This window comes from Cydia amplana, chromosome 2 (assembly GCF_948474715.1).
Source record: "Cydia amplana chromosome 2, ilCydAmpl1.1, whole genome shotgun sequence".
NCBI classification, from domain to species: domain Eukaryota; kingdom Metazoa; phylum Arthropoda; class Insecta; order Lepidoptera; family Tortricidae; genus Cydia; species Cydia amplana.
The window spans coordinates 18,531,849-18,554,929 of NC_086070.1; the positions used below are offsets into that span (position 1 = coordinate 18,531,849).

General features: G+C 37.1%; 3 protein-coding genes across 3 annotated transcripts; all 3 read right to left on the reverse strand.

The window, feature by feature from the left end:
• On the reverse strand, nt 1–8,158 carry LOC134659719 (uncharacterized). The gene is made up of 5 exons (XM_063515415.1): nt 8,000–8,158; nt 3,273–3,435; nt 1,996–2,198; nt 492–743; nt 1–197 (listed from the first exon to the last, which is right to left on the reverse strand). Exons 1-5 carry the CDS (start codon nt 8,028–8,030, stop codon nt 19–21), a joined length of 828 nt encoding a protein of 275 aa, XP_063371485.1. The 5' UTR covers nt 8,031–8,158; the 3' UTR covers nt 1–18.
• Nucleotides 8,159–9,091: 933 nt separating this feature from the next.
• LOC134662188 (uncharacterized) lies at nt 9,092–15,359 on the reverse strand. Its single transcript, XM_063518456.1, has 5 exons — nt 15,304–15,359; nt 12,570–12,791; nt 10,195–10,400; nt 9,679–9,822; nt 9,092–9,226 (listed from the first exon to the last, which is right to left on the reverse strand). Exons 1-5 carry the CDS (start codon nt 15,308–15,310, stop codon nt 9,140–9,142), a joined length of 666 nt encoding a protein of 221 aa, XP_063374526.1. The 5' UTR covers nt 15,311–15,359; the 3' UTR covers nt 9,092–9,139.
• A 584-nt stretch (nt 15,360–15,943) lies between these two features.
• LOC134659566 (uncharacterized) lies at nt 15,944–22,765 on the reverse strand. The gene is made up of 5 exons (XM_063515236.1): nt 22,176–22,765; nt 21,495–22,049; nt 20,856–21,398; nt 17,977–18,086; nt 15,944–16,181 (listed from the first exon to the last, which is right to left on the reverse strand). The coding sequence occupies exons 1-5, from the start codon at nt 22,696–22,698 to the stop codon at nt 15,975–15,977; spliced, it is 1,938 nt and encodes a 645-aa protein (XP_063371306.1). The 5' UTR covers nt 22,699–22,765; the 3' UTR covers nt 15,944–15,974.
• Nucleotides 22,766–23,081: the final 316 nt, after the last annotated feature.

Consider the following 23,081-nt stretch of genomic DNA (forward strand, 5'->3'; position numbering starts at 1 on the left):
TTGGTGAGTCGTGTTGAATTAGCTGCAGGTGCTTTGCTGGGTGCAAGAGACGAAGGGAGGCACCTCGCATGCGCAGCGCGTGCACTTCTCGCCCACGGTTACCTCGTCGCCGACGGAGAGCGTCTCGTTCCCAAATTGGCACTGCGCGCTCACCGCCTTCAGGTTTAGTCCACGGACGACTTTAGTGTCCGATGCGGCTGGAAAACAAAGTAGACAACGTTCAATACATTGTGATAATAATAGCGATATCTCTATAATCTCGATATATATGTAGTTATTAGTATTAGGTACTATGCTATAAGCATTATTCAAACATCAAAATCGGACAAAGCAGAATTTAGCTCTCAGTTTTTTTAAATACTAAGCTAACATGACACGCATCCTACTAGTAAAAAAAAAGCCAGCAGTGACGATGATTTTTAGAAACCTGATTCGGTTCAAGATTTAACAATAGATCTATTTTTCACGGAAAAGATAAAAATAACACTTACGGCATTTAAAACCGATTGGGCAACTGCGTGAGTTTTTGAAGAAGATCGGAGCGCAATTGTCCAGAAGGTTCTTCTGATAGTGTATTTCAACGCCGCAGTTGATGTCGCGGCAGTAGGCGGGGCTGACGGTCCCGTTCCACTGAGGCGTGCACACGCAGCTCTTCATGGAGTCCTTAGGCTCGAAGGACTCCCCCTCACGATACGTCTTGCCGTCGATTTCGCAGGTCGCTAGCTTGGCGATGGCGTCTTTACCTATTGGAAATAGAGTAGGTAAGTAAATTTACTTTTATTTCTAATTTTCAGTTAGGTACTTTATTTAAAAATACAATTGAGTATAGGCAAAGTTGTTTTATATAGGGAGCGTGCATCAATTGTGGACAGAAGCCTTGGCACGAAGCATTATGTCAAGTTTCCATTTTTAGATTTAAGCCACTAGATGACCCTACTATGCGATATAGAGCCAGCGTGAAGTGTAGGGTGCAGCACCTACTTACAAGCGTGAATTGTTTTCGCTTTCGATTCAGGTCACGAGACGGCAAACCCTCCAACACGCACGGTCTCTAATACAATATCGTCCATTTTCGAACAATTGGACTACTTGTATCAGAGACCGACCGAGAAAAGGGGGGGGGGGACAGACGGACTGGGACTGCACGCCGACTGCACGCCAACTGCAACGTCTTTGGAGTGGATATTTAATGCACACCTTGAACAACACATTATGGTGCAGTAATGGCGTTACGGCAGCGGTTTAGGAAGCCATTGTTTCGTGGGTGGCGTATCAATTGACGTTAAGTAGGTAGTACGAGCACCTACTTAGATTGATTAAAATTCTGAATCGTTACAGAATACTACTGATTTGGTAGATACCTCTACAGTAATGTTACAGAATATAATTATATTCTGTATCTACCTATGTAATATAATAGGCTAATAAGTACTGCCTATAAAAACCGATGTTTCGCCCAAAAGTACTACTACCTATGGTATAACTGAACTGACGTAAATGAGACTAGACTAACGTAACTACTTATATGACAATCATATAACGTAGATGTCTTGTATCAAGCGCTTTAGACTTTATTTGGATAATGTTTACCTACACTAATTCAGTCAGAACGTGGGTAACAACGTTTTTGAACAGAAAGTTGTGAGTCTTTTAAGCGAGGTTTAAACTAGCAAGAATTTGCATGCAATTTCCATTACATTGCGGTATCTGATCAAATCTTTGAATGCAGTTTATCTTAGTATACCTAGTCGGCAATGTAACGTAAATTGCATGCAAGTTCTTGCTACTCGCTAGGTGCACGACTGGTGCTGCCCTCATTTTGTCGGACTTTCTACCTTAAATCTTATGGAGTAAAATTAGTTCAAGCGGCTGCCGCTAGTACTAATGTCGGACATTCCATAAGATTACCTGTGTTTGTGACGATCAGCGCTACTTCCCCCTCCACCGACTTCGCACCTTGCCAATTGAGCGTTTACATATTTGTTATGTTCTTACCGCACACGTTGTCCACACTGCAGCAGGAGTCCAGCTCAAAGGTGGCCACGCACTGCTGCAGGTCGGAGTCAAAGCTTTCGACGCAGTCGACGGCCGCGCACTCGAAGCGGGGCTCGTCCGACACCTGGCACGTGCAGCGCTGCGAGCATGGGTTCTTTATCAGGTTCTGGGGCAGCACGTCGTTGTTAGAATATGACACACCTCTGAAAATATAAATAAAACAATTGATACTTTGTGTTCTGCAAGAAATGACTTCATCGCATGGCTATGAAATAAACTATCTCCCTGTAAATATGAATTTTATTAGTAAGTAAATAGGTGTTAATAAAAGATGTCGTGGGCACTTTAATTATGCAGTTATGATCTTGTTCCATACATAACACATGATACATCGAATTACAACTAAAAACAATAATGAATAATATGATTTTATTGTGAATTTGTATTGCTTCCCACAATATTTGTATTATTGCAAGACATCATTTATCTCTGTGCAACCAAGGCCTTCGTATTTGCCAATTATTATGTCAGGAGGTCATTTGATGTTCTTTGAACATAAATATTGTTGGCCAATACACCGCTGCAGAAATTTCTCGAAAAGTCGCGAAGGTCGCGCGTCGCGACGGTGGGTGCAAAAAGTAGACGTCATTGTCAATGCCGTCCGGTTCAATAAATTCATTTAAGTTTTGATGACCCTGCCTTTGATCGCGAATTTGGATGCTTAAGATTCGGTCATGGTTACGATAAAAAAACTGTCTGACTAAGTAGGTACAAAGAAAATATCACAGCTCAGTCGGTTAATAGTATATAATCCATAATTATTCGGTATTGTACATATAATTTAAGTTTTGATTTAATCCGATTGTATTTTATTGTATTTATTGCAGTTAATGCATGTTAAACACTAAGTAATGTAATGCCAATTAGCACGTAAGGTTTATCTGTAAGTGCTGATTGATTGAAAAAAAAAAAAATAGTACCTATAGTAGGTACTTTTCAGATGGCACAGCCTCACCTTTTTGGGGAACTAAAAACGGATAAATTGTATTCAATCCATTAATACTGTTTTTGATTTTTCCAACTTTACCAGTAGTTCAGGAACGAACGCAGCACAGATGGTCCAAATTTTGGCTTAAACAGACAAATGGAGCGAGTTGACAGGACAACCAGAGACAACTGACAAGATATTAACCCTCAGGGATATTTACCCTAGGGTAGGGCGAGGCTTGTGAGCAGCCGAGCTCACCGCGACAAAGCTAACATGGTCAGGTACGTACCTGTAGTAGCACTTGGTGGGGTCAGGATGTAGATCGGGGCAGGTGAAGACTTGCGGGCATCCTGCGGAGTCGTTGGCGCGCGGTGTCGCCGTGCAGCCCAGCTCCAAGTAGAACATGGCCAGGTCGCACTCGCCGCCCATGTCTGCATGCGCCAAGCCCACCACTGCAACACAAACACTCAGGTGTAGGTATACCATTGTGTAATATTCTATTTCACGTAGGTCACAACTTTTGTGATGGTGAGATGTCCAGTTGCACCGACTGAGACAGGGGTCGGGGAGTGTGTGATAAGTACCATAAAACGGGGTGAGTAGGTTTCGCGGGGAGAGGTGGGTTATGAATGGGGAGAGAAGGTTTGAGAGGGGGGTGAGAAGGGATTTTAAGGCTACTGCTACAAAAATAATGTATTCCAATTTAAAATGGAGCTATAGTAATAGGCATAATAAAAAAAATCGATCCAACAATCCTCCAAAATCACCTTTGTATGAAAACCCCTCTCACCACTGACTTAATATAAAAGAAATAGACACACAAAGCAGAACAAAAACGCCAAGAAATGTGGATCCCAATGAAGTTTCGCACCATTTGCATTGATGATAAAAACGCTTACGTAAATTTTGAGTCAAGATAAATGTCTCGTACAGAAAAGAGCTTAATATCGTAAGCATTAAGTGTCAAATTTGCATACATAAGTACCAACACTGTTAAAAAATTTAGTCCGATGGCACTAAACGTAACGTATTTAATTTACGTCAAGCAACGTCAAACGAGAATAATGAACGAATGGAGTCACTTTGGTACACTTGAATAGGTATTGCTGTACAGAAAAACCAATTGAAGTAATAAATAAAACAAATTTAATTTAATCGGGAGTTTAAATAAAATTAATTCGTGGTTCAAATTCAAACAAATTAAATTTTTAATAAGTAAGTATACGTCTTTAAATACTAATTTCCTTGAAATAAATTCAACTTATTAAATAAAATAACTGTGTATTTTAGATCTACATTTACTCATCGCACGGGTGCACGGGGACATTTAGGTACTGATTGGATTTTTTTTATAAAGTCCATACTTTATAAAAAAATCGGGTAGTTCACACTAGTTACCACCAAGTTGATATCAGTGGTAACTACTAGGATTTTTTTTCCCACCTTTTACCACTGGTAACTACTGGGAAAAATAATTCCCACTAGTTACCACCAAAGCGAGTTGGTGGAAATAACCCAAAAAAATCCTGTGGTTGTCACTGTGTTCAGACAGGTTTAGCATTTACAGTTAGTCGATATAAGCCCTTATTGGTTGTTGGAAATAGGGAAATGGGCCGATCACACAAGTACCGTTTTGCTTTGTTTAAAACTGCATCACCCCTATCTCTTGCTATAATTAAATAGCAGTCCACTTTGCACGTCGCATAGGTTTTCTTGGAAATCTTGAATTGAAACATAATATTATTCCTTACGAATTCCATATAAAAATAAAAATAAATATTGACCTCACATCGACTCATTCGATTTTTGTTCCTTGACATCCCTTCTTTGGTACTAACAAATTAATTTATTCAAAACCATAAAATTACCACCAGATTACATAAATTATGTAATGCTATCCAAAGAACTAACCGAAAGAAATACATTCCATCCTTTTTCCTTGTTTTATCATTGTTATTTTTACATATTTTAACGGCACATTTCGTAATTGTTGACAACTTCACATTTGAGCGTTTCAAACAAGACTAAACGAAAAAGTAACGCGTGATCTGTTTCAACGTTACTTTTGTGGGGCCATTTTTTGCGGCTGATTGGGTATCCAGTTCTTTATTCTATATCAATGCCTCTCACCCCAAATACGAGGCACTACTGGGTGAGGTGGGTTTTCCTCTTTATCGTCAAAGTTATGAAATGGAACTACCCAAAATAAAATAAAAACTAAAATACAAACGTCCGGAACACTTATTATATACACCATTCAGTGTTCATATGTAAAAATAAAATGTTATCGAGGTTTGAATTTCAGTTTTGAACCTACTCACCCCATTTTACGGTACTTACCTTAAAGTCAGTTTTGATTTTCGCACCTTATGTTAGATGTCAATTTTTCTGAATTATTATCGTCGTTACATTATCATGTAAGTAGGTTGATGGCAGCTGTAGTGGTAGGTAGGTAAATACGTTCACTTTCTAACGGAAGATTGGTTCAACTTCAACTTATTCATGCTCTAATTGTACCTAATTATTTAAGTACCGAACGTGAACAGTGTAATTCCTTAAGGTAGGTAGATATTTATTATGAACATATAACTAAGCAATTTCCTTACTTGAGCATGTCTATGAGATAGATATCTATATAGGTACAGAACCACTTAATTGCGCGGATATTAACCTAAGAGGAAGGAGCAAAGGTCAAACTGATTTCCTATTTTCCTTGTTGTCAGAATTTAACATTGTGCTTTATTTTGTTTGTTACAAGAAAAAATAAGACTTTTTCTAATAACCAAGGTATTAAATATTTAAGCTATGGTCATTCTAAATGGGCACATGTCCAATTCCATCCAATTGTTCGTGTTCGTATGTTATTCGTAGCGTCAAAACTTTGATCAGATTTTGATGAATGACGTGTTAAGTACTAATCAATTCGTTTTCTTTGGCCCAATGGCTTAATACATAAATATAACGGATCTTCCTCCATTTAGGAGATTCTATACGAAAAAAAGCGGCCAAGTGCGAGACGGACTCGCCCATGAAGGGTTCCATATTCAGGGGATTTATGACGTATTAAAAAAACTACTTACTAGATCTCGTTCAAACCAATTTTCGGTGGAAGTTTGCATGGTAATGTACATCATTATATTTTTTTAGTTTTATCATTCTCTTATTTTAGAAGTTACAGTGGGGGGGAGGGGGGGGACACATTTTACCACTTTGGAAGTGTCTCTCGCGCAAACTATTCAGTTTAGAAAAAAATGATATTAGAAACCTCAATATCATTTTTGAAGACCTATCCATAGATACTCTACACGTATGGGTATGAAAAAAAAATTTTTTTTGAGTTTCAGTTCACAGTATGGGGAACCCCCAAAATTTATTGTTTTTTTTCTATTTTTGTGTGAAAATCTTAATGCGGTTCACAGAATACATCTATTTACCAAGTTTCAACAGTATAGTTCTTATAGTTTCGGAAAAAAGTGGCTGTGACATACGGACGGACAGACAGACGGACAGACGGACGGACAGACAGACAGACAGACATGACGAATCTATAAGGGTTCCGTTTTTTGCCATTTGGCTACGGAACCCTAAAAAACCGTTATATTGTGTTAGTTATTTTAATCTTGTTTATTATCGATATAATACATTTGTGCAACGACGGCTCACTGCTAAGTAGAAACATCTGGTACCTATGTAATCTAATCTTGTTGGTTAGGTTGATGCTCCATTTTCATGAGAGATATGTATTTAACAAAAATTCTCATTCTCAAATGGCTAGTACTGTTCTATTTATTATGTAGGTACCTAAAGTCCTATTTTTTTTTAAACTACTACAGTTCGGTGAATATCCCCCACATTCTTATATGTATTCGTATTAGTAATTTTTTTTTTAATATCGACTCTCCAATAATTTTTCTACGGTGCTTTGTGTTATACCACCATACATATTGTACGTTACGATGATAAGCTAAGAAAATACATCACTATCAGTAATGCCGGCAAGTTGTTCACCTGCATGTATTACTGACCTAGAAAATTACTATGCGATGTCAACACACATCGAATGAATTATTAAACACCCTTAGAACCATGAATTGAAAGAAAATACAAATACAAATACAAATCCTCTTTATTGCACAACCTCAGAATAAAAATACCTACCTAAAGTATTCATTTTGTTTATTTTTATTTTGTGAAGTATTTTGAGTACCTAGTAGAGTTTTTACGTGCAATTTACGAATGAATTATTCAATAGATACTTACAATGAAGTTTCAACGGTTTAAGTAAAGTAAAGCATTTATAGTTAGACCAAGATAAGTCAGCAACGATTTTGATAGCACATGCAGTGCAAGTGTTATTTTAAACGTCAAACTTCTATGAAATGATGACGTATAAATAACACTTGCACTGCGTGTGCTATCAAAAACGTTGCTGACTTATCTTGGTCTAACTCTACCTTCCTAGGTGACTTTAGATTTAAAAGAGTTCGTTGCGTTAAAAAAAAAAATTAGATTGAATCGTCGATAGAATTACGTTGAACATACCTTCAGAAGCCCTCCTAGTTCTAGCTAGTTACAAGTCAAAGGCTTACAATTTTAATTCAATATGCGTTTGTTTACCGTGATTGCGTTATACAACTGCTTAACCGCGGTGGTTACAGGCTGCGTAATGCAGGCTTCCATGTGTGGTTCTATCTAGATATATCTCACTAATATGTAGAGTTGATCCTAATTACCTACTGCAGATTTCCGCCCACAACGTTTTGATAACTCTAACAATACTTTGCTGTAATCCTCAATCATTTTATTTTCACGTAAATCGCAAATAATGTAAACAAAATTAAATTATTAGGTACCTACTTAATGTAAATATGATTTTTATTTCTATTACAAATATCAAATATGTCGACTTCAGTATCATAAAATTGAAAATCTAAATATAGGTATGGTAAGTCTATAATAAAAATGATAATAAAAGGAAAAATACAACACAATAAATAAATAAACAAAAATACTTACGGATCGCCACAAAACACAGCAGAACCTTCATGGTTGATAGATGCACTTCCGAGTTAAAAACGGTTAATTTCCTAAGTTTTTGTTTGGCGCGCCTGGCGTGGCGTTGTGTTGTGGCTTGTGACAGTTGTGACCAAAGGCCGCGTGGTTAGTTGTAGCGAGCGGCGCGGTCGCTTGCCTGCTGGGGAGTGAGATAAGCCGCGCTCTCATCTCCATATTCTGTCACGGTCAGTGCCAGGAGGGGGCATTCAAAGTTTAAAAATCTCTCATAGATTTATTATTGATATTTGATATATTTCATATATCTTGCACCATGTACACGAGCGATATGCCCGGGTGAGGGATGTCGAAATGAGTCGCTCTTGGAGCTCTCTCATTGTATCATTTGAACTTGCCTTTTTATATAAAATTTGGTTTTTGAATTACTATTCGGTAACAATTCTGAAAGGATCGAAAAAGTAACTTCTTCAAATTTAAGAATCCATAATTATTGGCTTAAATTTTTTGTAACATGTTTTAATTTTATATACCTTTAGGATACCTAAGAAAAAAGTAGGTAAAACTATTTGCGAAAGTTCAGAATTTAAAGTTTTGAGAGTAGCACGACTCTCAATAAGATCGTATTGTAACGAATAAGTTCGCTTAAGTATAACCTGTGTTAAAAAGGATCGTTCACCGCAGTACCGTTAAATTTAAATAATTTAGAATTAGATTGAATCTAAGTCTATTATTATTTGGAAGGATTACCTACCCATTCTTCTCTAACATTTAGCCGTGGGGTTGTTACACGACTAATAAAATATGTAATCTTGTAATTAACTAATTAATAGAATCATACGAGTAACCGTCAAATAAATAAACATTTAAATTGTTGGATGTTATTATTGAGTTGTCAACTTATCACATTAACGACATAGATTTCGTTTTATTTACAATAATTTAAATATCACTGGGAATAATTTCAATTACAAACAACTGAAATGGCAAGTAAATACATTTACGTATCATTTCCGGCAATTCCACAGCCCACAATCACAAAAACATTAAGTAAAAACTTTATTTTTTAACAAAATATTGCATAGTTTGGTATCTTTCGAAATATCCAAGGCTGTACGTACGTAGATCCCTAATATTTGGCTAAATCTACATGAGCACGAGCACCTCGTACTCGGCCGAGCTCCTCTCTTCACCGTCGAACGGGTAGTAGCACGTCTCGTGGCTGGGGTGGATCTGAAAACATATTTTAAAACATTAAAGTTTCGACATATTTCTGTATTTTGTTACGTAAAACGGGGTGACTTTAGGAAGTTTTGGGGATACTTTGATAGTTTTAAAACTGCCACTAAATTAGCATTATTCATTATTTTCCCGAACTGTTCGTATAATATGTTAGATTATTATACGTATGTACAAGTATTTGTTTACCTACTACTAAAAATTACGAATGAAAATATGTTGCGGCTGAAAAACTGAAATATCTAAGTCGCCCCTGCATTTGAAAGTCACCCCGGTTTACCGTATCTAGGTTTTTTTTGACAGCAGACGGTATTTTCCTTGCCGGTGACACAGCCATCGTGTGTAACGCGGAACACAGCTACTAGTAGGTATAGCTTCCTACCATCAGCGGTGACGCCCGCCTCCACCGCGCCGTTCGTCTTCTGGGACCCCCACCCAACACTCACCTTGCCGGGAGTGACGCAGCCGTCGTGAGTGACGCGGCCGAAGTACAGCTTCTCGCCGTCGGCGGTGACGCCCGCCTCCACCGCGCCGGGCGGCACCGCGCCGTTCGTGGAAAACTGCCACGAGAACATCGCTGGCACCAACACCTGTCACACAAAACACAATCATTATTGTATAGAACGATTCATGGCAGTGTTTTATGGACAGCGAGCTGGAACATTGCATATAATGTTTCATTATGAATGAATTCGTTTATGTGGCCGGGTGTAGGTAATAGGCACCTAAACTCTTTTTAGGGTTCCGTACCAAAAAGGTACAAAAGGATCTATCCTTATGATGCAAGTCTGTCCAGCCGTCCGTTCGTCTGTCACTACATAGCTTTAATATCTATCTAATAGAACTACTTAAGCTATCGTTATATTTTTACAAACCGTATACGTTAGATGTTTACAAACCGCGTGTTGATATCGAAATTTGGAAATGACGTGTACCAAACAAAAAATTGTGTTCCTAATCACCTCAAACTGATCTTTCAGAACTTCCTCCCCGTTGTGTGCGACGTAGCAGGCGTTCTTGCTGGGGATGACCTTGGCGGGCAGGATGTCGCCCTCGTGCGGCGCGCGCCCCGCGTAAATCTCCTCGCCGTCCGCGTCCGTGCCCACGCGCAGCGCGCCCGGCGGGATGCTGCGCTGGCTCAGGCATGCTGGGACCCAACGGTATGTACCTGCACATGCGCGTGACTCGCGTGTCAGTGAGATTGAACATTTTTTAAAGAACATGCGTAATGAGTAATAGATTTATTTATATTTGGCACAATATATTATGTAAGTACGTAAGTAATCAAAAATAATAAGTATTAATTATGTAATTGTAGATTATCAGCATTCTCCATGACATCAAAGCCTCTACGTCGGATCTATATCCCCACGGACGCCTTATAAATGTCTGGGCTCGAAAGACCCGAGAGTTGAAATATTCATAATAAAGTAAAAGGTGCGTCATTACATTAAATTACAGAAAAATTAAGCTTGCACTAAAATACCGCTACTTTATAGGAAAGATAATACTACTAATTACATTATTACTATTAGTTATCTACAACCACATAAATTTCTTATTGACATTTATAGTTATAGTGAGAGCAGTGTTGCCAACTTGGCATAATGGATGCCAGATCTGGCACATTTTCCAACTCTTTGGCATCCAAATTATCCATTTAGCATCTGGCATAATTTTTAGCATAATTAGTGAATTGTGTCCCTAAGCTAAGTTTGAAACCTACTTGGCAGTGTAATTCATGGTCAAAGAATATAATACTCACTAGGAGGTGGAGAGCCTCTATAAACGTCACGTTTCAAAGAAATTTGGCATTATAGCTGGTCAAGCACATTTTGTCAGTAAAAAAAGGCGCGAAATTCAAATTTTCTATGGGAAGATATCCCTTCACGCCTACATTTTTCAAACTTGCCGCCTTTTTCTACTGACAAGATCTGCTTGACCAAGTATAGCTAACCATGTCAGTGCAAAGTTAGCTTGGTCTGACTCTATAAAAATTTCAGAAACAGCATTGTTTGATTTATGTGGAAGACACTCATTTTTAGTTACCTAGGTATATATTGTTTAGCATTTTTTTCCAAATTATTGAGCATAATTCTGGCATAATCTAGATATAAGTCTGGCACTTTTTCAAATTCCGAGTTGGCAACACTGAGTGAGAGACGGTGATGAAAGTGTAGGTAAATAAACATCAAACGCACTCATTTATTAAGTAAAGAAAGTTAATGTTAGTACCTATATTGGTTTATAAAGAGTGAATTATGGTTAATAAAAAATCAGTAGATAGACACTTAAAGTTGTTGCTCGGGCTTTGGGCTTAATCGGAATGCGCGATTTATTCGAGGTTCAATAGAAGACAACCGTAAACAATTTCATAAAACTTAGACGAAACACGTTAGAATTTCAAATTGTTTAGGTTTACACATCATACGATAGAGGTGCACGACAATAGATTAGTGGTTTCATATTGGAACAAACACAAATTTAAGAGTTTATACAAATTGACACAAGAGCAATATACTCCAAATTACAACCTTGCAAGACAAACACATAAAAGCTACGGCCAAAACTCTGTATGGAGTATATTGAACAGTACTGAAATAAAAATGAACTTTCAGACACGGAAGGATGGATTCGAATAGGAAATGGAGAGGACAAAGGAGTCCATAGAGAGGATTGGCCCAACATTGGCAGACATTACACCCAAGCTAAAGGAAAGATAACACCTTTATCTACATACTTGCACCTACATAGGTATATAGGTATTTTGATGATTTGATTTCACTTACCAAGTACCTACAAAAGGCACTTCTCTGATAAGGATACAAATATTGTTTGCTTCGAAATACCAGATATATATAGTCAATACATTTTTGATATAGGTATATAGTTTATCAAGGTTAAAAAGAGCTGTTTTTATCAATAATGTCCTTGTTTATCTATGTTTTCGGCGGAATTGGATTAAAGGCGTGCATTTCTACAAAACTTTAAAACCAGTCATGTTGTAATCTTCAAATTACTGTACAGTTTTCATATCGTAAATCGTAAAATTCATGAGATTAAAAATTGAAAAACATTTTACATGAACCTGAATCGAATTAGGTAAAAATACCATAATGCCTTGCCAGGCCTGATGAGAAAAGATCAACGTGAGACTTGTATAAAAGTAAGCTAACTAAACTCTATTTTTTTATTCGGTAGACTAAATGACATTTCAATGTATGAACATCATGTCATTTAAGTCTACCGAATAAAAAATAGACTTTAGAATCCTGAATTCTACATGAAATGGGTAACATAAAGGTGTTATCTCCCCATACCGTGCCCTGAGACTTACTCCACGGCAGCTCGACCGTCTCTCCGGGCAGTTCTGGGACGGCCTCCTCGGGCGGGCTGTCCACCACTTGGACCGGTTCGGGCGGGGGAGGGTAAGGGTAGAAGTAGGCGGGGTGGACGGGGTAGTACATGACCCCGGGAGGGCCGGGGAACATGTGTGGGGGGTGGCCCGGCGGGGGCTGGGGCGGCGGGCCGCCGTAGCCGTAATAACCTCCAGGACGTCCTGGACAACACAACCTTATGTGAGTACATATATACTTAAACAATATTTTATCGATGACTTGGAAAGAGAATGAGTGATTGAAGTGACTTGATTGTGTAATACTTATTTCATATTTTCAGGAAATATTTTAGTAGCCGGAAACTGACCATCGTTCTATTTATTTCATTGAATGTTTAACAATATACAGCGTGTGGCCAAGAATGTAAATAAATATACCTATGGTATTTTGTCGCAAGTATTTAAATTAAATATAGACTTATTATTTTAGAGCTGAATAATAATTTATTTTTCACCACACCAGATCGAAAAGGCTCTCTTTATTTGTCAAAAACGAATGAGAAAGTTTTGAGTTATTTCCCCATGTTGGCTGCTGTAATTGTATTTTCCTCGCGTTGGTATGATGAAAAATTTTGTGTATCACTCGGTAGAAAATGTTGTACCCTTAGTCACCTCATGCCTTGAAGTGCACGCAACGCTCAAGATTCCAAATGTTGAGCGTTAAACAACAACGAGTAGTAAAACAAATAACTAATTATTTTATCAATTACTTAATCATAATTCGTTAACACCTAAAGATAACGCCCATATAGGTTTGCCTTTTCAATAGATTTTATATTTTTTACTAAGGTACTAAGTACTCCAAATGCTAAATGATAATGGCTGAGAATAAATCCACGCCTATGATTTGATTTGAATCACATCTATACTTAATCCTGAATGGTATTAACGCACTGCCTGTTGAGGTAGTTGCCATACAAAGAAAGATCATTTCGTAAGCGATACTCTCATGGAATGTCCTCACGTATTTTTTTTTTAATATTGGAATATCTGCTCCATCTATTAAGTAAAGCCACCTTAACGGAGTTGTTGCGAAATATGGTGTGTATTTGCGTAAAAAAAATGCTTATTTAACCGTCTTTATTTACATTTCTCAGCACCACTTGTTATAATAACGCTTACCACGAAGAAAATGAAAAAAATATCTTACGAAACAAGTATGTAGGTACAATGACAGTATCCAGCTAAAAATGGAATATCTAAAAGAAAACTAACTACCTATTTAGGTACTAATAAAATAATTAAACCATCGCCGCGCCGGTGCCGGTACTCATTTAGTTTGAGTTGAGCATATTATTTTTCTTCAGGCCGGACTGATGGCTTGAAGGATATGCAAGAGTTATTACCCAGTAAAAGCAGTTGTACCTAACAATTGTAAACTTTGGATGATCAGAATGCCTTAGTATCTAGTTGTAATATTCCTTTGTAGATATAAATAGTGTTTCTTTGATGAAGTGAAGGTGACGTGGCTAAGGCAACAATTTTTTATTTTTTTTATTTATCACAAAGTACACAACAATTTATAACAATTTATATTCCTCGCCAAACTGCGATTGCAGTTTGTTGGCGAGATCGCGCTCATTTTTAAGTTTTATACATACATATTATGCTATGCACTAATGCACTAAATACTAAACTTAAATACATAACTATATGAAAAGCGAACATGCATGGCGATTATGATGACAAATCAAAAAAGACAAGTAGGTCATAAAATGCATATCTGAACGCATATTTTTCCTGTGATTCCTTATAAGTAGTTTCAGTCCATTTGACCAGTTAGTACGATCGCTTAATTATTTTCTGTGGAAAACAAGTAAGTAGGCGGCGTTGGTGCACGGTTTCGATTAGCATGACAATGCGCCCGCGCCGCTCAAGACTCATCGCTATATAAATAACTATGTATATTTATAATATAGCTACAAAGCCTCCTAGATTATTTTCTAAGCAAGTGATTTTCTAATTTTATTTGAAGAGTTACACCATTTTAATGCAAATTAAACGACATCGACAGTAAAATTTTACGAGCATAAATAAGTCGGTAAATCTCTTCAAAATTACCAACAATTTACAAATGTACACATGTAATTAGTAATTATACAACAGTTTTTAATTGGTTTCTTAACGATCAATCAGGAGGCAGTCATTATAATTTAAAATACCTATTTAAAAAAGTATGGCTGTCATTGATTAATCGATAAGGATTGATAATTATTTTAACAGTGATCGTTAATTTTCCAGCAATTTTGGTGCAGCATTGTTGGTTAAAAGCATCTGTATTACTCTAGGTGGAATACTCGTAATAAAATAAGGGGTTAATAACAGTAATATTAACCTTAACCAATCCTCTCCCTAGAAAAAAATTGAAGAAAATCCTTTATTTTTACTATGCTGCACCAAAATTGCTGGAAAATGAACGATCACTGATAATTAATGAGGAGGATCGAATTTTTTTAGCCTTTATCCCAAATTGTCTCTTGTTAGAACCTATATGTTGTACGTTGTACCTAATACTTTGTATTATCATTATCACGGTTATATTTAGTACAATGCCATCGCATTGCGTTAAAACGCATTTTAAATTAATAATCGAGGCGAGGTTATGATTCAAAGAGTATTCTAGCACACTCGCGTTATCAGTTATCACTATCAGTAATCGTAATCGAGCACTTACCTGCCATGGTGTAAATCTCCTCACAGACTGGTGTCAGCACAAGCGCTTCGAAATATTTAACAAGCGTGTGACTCACATGTTATCAACGAAAATACGTGGATACATTTCTCGCTTGCTCTATCAGTCACTGAAAACTGTGGTATGGTTCTGACGAAGTTCTTGATGATTAATTGATTATCTTTTTCGGGGTCAATAAATAAATAAATAAATATTAGGGGACATCTTACACAGATCAACCTAGCCCCAAACTGCAAAGCTTGTACTATATATGGGTGCTAGGCGACGATATCCATACTTATATAGATAAATACATACTTATATACAGAAAACACCCATGACTCAGGAACAAATCATCACACAAAAAATGCCCTTACTGGGATTCGAACGCGGTCCCTACCCACTAGGCCAGACCGGTCGTCGTTGGGTAAACTTGCGAATTTACAGCTATCTAATTCCTTTATTTATTTGTCACACGACTAGTGAGTTAAACTACAAGGATGTGGATCAACTACTTTTAATAAGATATATATTTGTGGATAAAATTAAAAAGGGTGATGGGAAGAGAAAGTCAATTTAATATTTGCACCAATTTATTTCTAAAGTTTGCCGTTAAAAGTGGTCGTATATAAGTACTCGCGTTATCCAGTCATCATAAGAAAGTCCAGGTGCACTTATATCGTGCAATCTCTGAGTGTATCTCGTATAAGTCGAGACAGCACCAGGAAAGCGGGCATGGTGCCGTCGGTGCTGCGCCTCGTGAGCTTGGGCAGGGTGGCGTAGACCTGCGCCAGGTCGTGCAGGGTCTCCGCTACCAGCTTCTCTAGTCCGTGCCGTGACAATCGGTCCATCCTCTCGATCACCCGAATCGAAGAAATTGTCTGAATAAGATGAATAGGATAAAAACACAAAAACAAATAATACGCATTCATTACAATTTACATGCTAAAACTAACGCCGTCCAGATCGAAAAGGGCCTATTTGACCCGAGAGATGACTTGGCTACCACATGGCTCCTTTGTAAATAAGGGCAATGTCATGACTGGGGACATCAAGATGACAATCGTGTGCAGAAAACGAAACGACATCATTTTCATACAGAATTTACAGTATATATTATTATATTGTATAATGTATTTATTGCCTTTGAAGTAAGCGTTAACTTTCGTACCTAACATTACTTTGTTCTCTTTTTTAAAACAATACTTACACAGTAAATACGAAAGATAACATTATTAAACTTGTTTGAGAGACGGTTGGCCAAAATTTCAAGTTGTCGGATTATGATCTGATTTAAAGATGTTTATGAATGATCTGCTAATATGATGGTTAAGTATCTCTAAATAAATAACTTTAAGTTTATATTTATAAATCAAGGCATTGATGTACAATTATTGACAAAATACTTAGTATTTTGGTTTAATTTGTTATATTGTAAAATATTGAGGGTGAAAATGAAATGATCCGTTAACCTGCAGGCTGAAATTGTAATCACCAGCCATACTCTGCGTAGTGACTTTATAGATAGGTCGTATGTACCATATTGAATAACTTTTAGGACGGGACCAATGCCGAAATTGCGAAAAAAAAAGCGGCCAAGTGCGAGTCGGACTCGCCCATGAAGGGTTCCGTATTTAGGGGATTTATGACGTATTAAAAAAAACTACTTACTAGATCTCGTTCAAACCAATTTTCGGTAGAAGTTTGCATGGTAATGTATAGCATATATTTTTTTTAGTTTAATCATTCTCTTATTTTAGAAGTTACAGGGGGGGGGACACATTTTACCACTTTGGAAGTGTCTCTCGCGCAAACTATTCAGTTTAGAAAAAAATGATATTAGAAACCTCAATATAATTTTTGAAGACCTATCCATAGATACCCCACACGTATGGGTTTGACAAAAAAAAATTTTTTGAGTTTCAGTTCTAAGTATGGGGAACTCCAAAATTTATTGTTTTTTTTTTCTATTTTTGTGTAAAAATCTTAATGCGGTTCACAGAATACATCTACTTACCAAGTTTCAACAGTACAGTTCTTATAGTTTCGGAAAAAAGTGGCTGTGACATACGGACGGACAGACAGACGGACAGACGGACAGATAGACAGACAGACATGACGAATCCATAAGGGTTCCGTTTTTTGCCATTTGGCTACGGAACCCTAAAAATTGACCCCATATGTTTAAGTTGTTCAGTATGACCTATTATAATTAAGTTACTACGCATAGGTGGCTGGTGATTAAAATTTCACCCTGTATGTCAACGCAAAACGTCACATGTCAAACAACAAACGTAAAGAGCGCACTTATGCGGCAGAAGAGGATGGATGTAGGTACAGTCGACATCAAAGATATGTTTAACATTTTTCCCCTTGTTACAAAGGAGTAAGTGTAAACTTTGGCGTCGACTGTTTCAGATTTCTGATTTAAGATGATACAAAAATACAAAATATTCAAAATAAAAATAAAATTATTAAGTTATTAAGACATTAGGTGTTCCACTAGGTACCTATATGAATTTTAGTCATAAATTGGGATGTGAAAATCGATTTGAAAAAGAGTTCCGACTTGATACACCACATGATCGATGTACAAACAGCAATGTCCATCGATGGACCTTATGCCTTTTGTAATAAAGTGTACGAACTGTCAGTGAACAGTGTGGGCGATGGTACCTTAGTCTTCCAGCTGACAAGTATTTCTGCCAATGCGTGTCCCCAGTGGTCATGTCTGTAATTTTGAATTTTATTGCGAAGCACCAGTAGATTATGATTACGGCAAATATCTATGCAAAAAAAAATTAATAAAAACCCAATATTCATATTTCAGTAAAAATATATCCTAACACATTATATTTATATTAATAATAACTAAAAAAACCGGCCAAGTGCGAGTCGGACTCGCGCACGGAGGCTTCCGCACCATCAACAAAAAATAGAGCAAAACAAGAAAAAAAAACAAGCAAAAAACGATCACCCATCCAAGTACTGACCCCGCCCGACGTTGCTTAACTTCGGTCAAAAATCACATTTGTTGTATGGGAGCCCCACTTAAATCTTTATTTTATTCTGTTATTAGTATTTGTTGTTATAGCGGCAACAGAAATACATCATCTGTGAAAATTTCAACTGTCTAGCTATCACAGTTCGTGAGATACAGCCTGGTGACAGACGGACGGACGGACGGACGGACGGACAGCGGAGTCTTAGTAATAGAGTCCCGTTTTTACCCTTTGGGTACGGAACCCTAAAAAGACCACTCCTGGTTGCAAAGGTGTCCATTACGTTTGCGGCATTACCGCGTTAAGTACCTACTTAATAACTAATGGACAGCTTTTGCACCGGAAACGACTTGAAACGGAGTCATTTACTTTTTGTCTGTGTGTACATCAGGCACAACGCACAAATTGTTTTGCGTCAGCCCTACAGCAGTCAGCTGTCTCCACCGGGTGTCATTCTGAATCCCTAACAACGTTTGTCCTAAAGTCACTTGCCCTAACTGGTTTGTCCTAATGGGCACATACCCTAACGATGAATTGTCATAACGATTATTTTCCTTAATATAAGGTTCTGAAAAATGGTTAGGTTTTAGAACTTGCTGTCACAAAAGTGGGTTAGGTTAGGGTTAGAACTGCGACCCTCGCAAAAAAGAAAATATGCTTAATAACATTAGGATAAGTAATCAAATATTAGGGAAACCAAAATTAGGGTTTTTAGTGTTAGGGCAACTGATAATTGTGACAAACAATATTAGGGAATGCAAAGATAGGAGAAAAGACTTTAGGGATTCAGATATAGATCCGTCTCCACCGCCAAGAGGACTAAAATTTAGCCCGATCCCAGAGGGGTGCAGAGGCCCTACCGCGAACCATGTTCGACTTGTTGCCTCCCTGTCACACTTACACACGTACACTGACTTAATATAAAAGAAATAGACACACAAAGCAGAACAAAAACGTCAAGAAATGTGGATCCCAATGACGTTTCGCACCATTTGCATTGATGATAAAAACGCTTACGTAAATTTTGAGTCAAGATAAATGTTTCGTACAGAAAAGAGCTTAATGTCGTAAGCATTAAGTGTCAAATTTGCAAACATAAGTACCAACACTGTTAAAAAATTTAGTCCGATGGCACTAAACGTAACGTATTTACGTCAAACAACGTCAAACGAGAATAATGAACGAATGGAGTCACTTTGGTACACTTTAATATGTATTACTGTACAGGAAAATATTAAAATTGAAGTAATAAATAAAACAAATTTAATTTAATCGGGAGCTCAAATAAAATTAATTCGTGGTTCAAATTCAAACAAATTAAATTTTTAATTCGTAAGTATACGTCTTTAAATACTAATTTCCTTGAAATAAATTCTACTTATTAAATAACTGTGTATTTAAGATCTACATTTACTCATAGCACGGGTGCACGGGGACATTTAGATACTGATTGGATTTTTTTTATAAAGTCTACCTATACTTTATAAAAAAAAATCCTGTGGTTGTCACTGTGTTCCGACAGGTTTAGCATTTACAGTTAGTCGATATAAGCCCTTATTGGACCACCAACACCAGTATATGTCGGAAACAGGGAAATGGGCCAAACACACAAGTGCCGTTTTGCCTTGTTTAAAACTGCATCACCCCTATCTCTTGCTATAATTAAATAGCAGTCCACTTTGCACGTCGCATAGGTTTTCTTGGAAATCTTCAATTTAAACATAATATTATTTCTTATGAATTTCATATAAAAATATAAAAAAATATTGACCTCACATCGACTCAATAGAATTTTGTTCCTTGACATCCCTTCTTTGGTACTAACAAATTAATTTATTCAAAACTATAAAATTACCACCAGATTACATAAATTATGTAATGCTATCCAAAGAACTAACCGAAAGAAATACATTCCATCCTTTTTCCTTGTTTTATCATTGTTATTTTTACATATTTTAACGGCACATTTCGTAATTGTTGACGACTTCACATTTGAGCGTTTCAAACAAGACTAAACGAAAAAGTAATGCATGATCTGTTTTGACATCACTTTTGTGGGGCCATTTTTGGCGGCTGATTGGGTATCCAGTTCTTTATACTATATCAATGCACACGTACGAATTTACAAGAGCGACAGAGAGGCAATACGTCGAACGTGGTTGGCGGTAGGCCCTCTGGTACTTACTTCTGTGGCGCTCCAACGCCACCTTAGTGACGTAAGTCTCTGCCGTCGCTCCGCACATGACAGCTTTGGCTTCGGCTAATGATGTGGGACTTGAATCTATGGATTTTCGGCGTTACGAGCTACCAAAGCTATTCAAACAACTAGCCTCATAATAACGTTTAAAAGTTTTTCAATCTAGTACTTTTTCTAGTACGTCAGTAATACTGCCATTCTTCTACCTGTGGTTTGAAAAGTTTAACTCTACCCATAGATAGAAAACATATGCTGGCGCGTGACTTACCTACAAACTAAGTGGAGAAGACATTAAAAAATGTATCTATGGATCTCAGAAATTATTTTTAGTGTCTTCCCGTGGTCTTCCCATTTACCTATTTGACATTCTTGTTCGTCGTCTCCTTCTGGACAATCTCTTTTTCGGTTACACATATTTTGCACTGGTACTCTTGTAGTCGAGTTTCCTTTGCACGAGTACTCGGTGATGATAGCTTTGACGGCGCAGAAACGCACACACGCCAACGAACAGTCGGCCAGCAAACACTTGTCAGCCATACATAAACATTCGTTGGTGGGTGCTACTCTTTCGTTTCCTGTTTTCGAATACTTCATTGCTTCAACAAGTTTTCGGCTGACTGCCATTAAAGACTCATACCCAGCATTTACTTCCAAAATATTATCAGCCATATTTAATACACCGTCATAAATAGAAGATAGCCCTGAAAAGGCTTCGTCTCTCCAATGCTTTAATGCAGCCGCATCTGTTTTCTCTTTCATACTCTGTGCTTGTAAGTTTTTCACCACTTCTTGTAAGTTAATAATTTTGTTAACCTGAGGGCTAGATGCCATTTTAGTAGATAGTAATTCAATAATTGAATTGTAAATTTGTGTTGCTTTAAATTTATCTGCCCCTGCACCTGTAAGATCAATGAGTAACTATTAAATCGCTCTAACTATTCTAACTCAACAATCAACAACTAGGTAGTTTTAAAATAAAGAAAACTTCATATTACCTGCAGTGCATTGTTTCTCATCGGATTCGTCAAAGCAGTCAACTTTACCATCACACACAAGATCTATTGGTACACTGCGCGCACCAACAACGGATTCGCATCCCAATTGCCGTAGACTAAATCGTTGCCAACAAGTGTTATTGCACGCAGATGTGCAGTTGTTTAGTAGACAAAACGGTCCAGTACATGTACAAACTGGAGGGGCCCATGTTTTTTTATTATTCTGTACAACTTCTACATTATCATCTAGTGACAAACCATTTCTGCGACTAATTTCTTCTTTATATTTTTCTCGGATACACAAGCCCCCTTCAAGTGCTGCTCCCACGGAACTCACTATTTGAGCAATCTCCTTAACTTTTTTGGAAAGCTTTCCTTTAATGGGTGCAACGTTAATTAAGACTTCGAATTGTTTTTTGAGGACATTGGTCAATATTTCTTTTCGACTTTTCATTACAACTTTATCCACGCTATTTTGTACTTCTAAACAGTGTATTGGCAAAATGTTTCTGATTTCATTTATTATGCGTTTAGTTTCGGAAAGTTTATTGTGGGCTGAAAAATTTAGTAGGTACATAGTTTTAATTAGGTAATATGAGCAAAAACTAGGTAGGTATGTGAACCTTCTTCGAACATTTATGTCGAACAAATATAAGAAAAAAAAAAGAAAAAAATTATTACCATGAACTTTGCATTGTTCTTCGTCAGAATTATCCGTACAATCGTTCTCTCCATCGCACACCTGTGCTAACGATATTACATTCCCATCTTTAGGACATATAAATTTATCCAAATATGATATTTTTAAGCAAAGTCTTTCTTCAACACAACTGCAATCACACTCATCCTCTTCGTATTTTTCACTCTTCAAATGTGCTGCTTTTGGTTTGTCGCTTGAGTCATTTTTTGAGTAATGAATATTTTTCAGATCATATTTTTCGAAATTCTCTGAGTCGATTGCGTTTGCGGATTCAATTTCACCTAATTTGTTTTTACTGGCTACGATTGATTTTATGCCATCCATTAGTAGTTCTACGTATCTATCGCCACGTGCTCCAGTGAATTTAGAAGCCAATTTCAATTGGTTTCTTATATTTTTCAATATTTGTGGTGTTTCTTTGAGAGAAGCATTTGCAAACGAGGACAAAGATAAATCAGTGATTTTGTTAATTATTTTCCTTACCAATATCTGGCGACGTTCCATGGGAGATTTATCATAATTATTCTTCGTACTATTACAATCTGAAACTATTTCGTATTAAGCATGGTTAAGCGAGGCCAGTCATTATCAAAAATAGGAAAGTCTGATTTAAACACTTACCATGAATATGAGTTGCAATAATGAAAATTATTCCTGTTAAAAACGTTAATTTCATTTCTAGAGTATTTATATGTAGTTAGTTTAGTAGGTATCAGGATAAGGCATCGGCCGCAATTAGGTACCGTTAGTACTTTTTACAGTTTAATCGATAGTTTTATGTCTAATTATGCCTTATGCCAGACCCCATAAAATTAATGAAATAGGTAAAGTAAACAAGCCTTCTTTACACTTCATTAAGAATTATTACCTAGGTATTATTTTTTCGT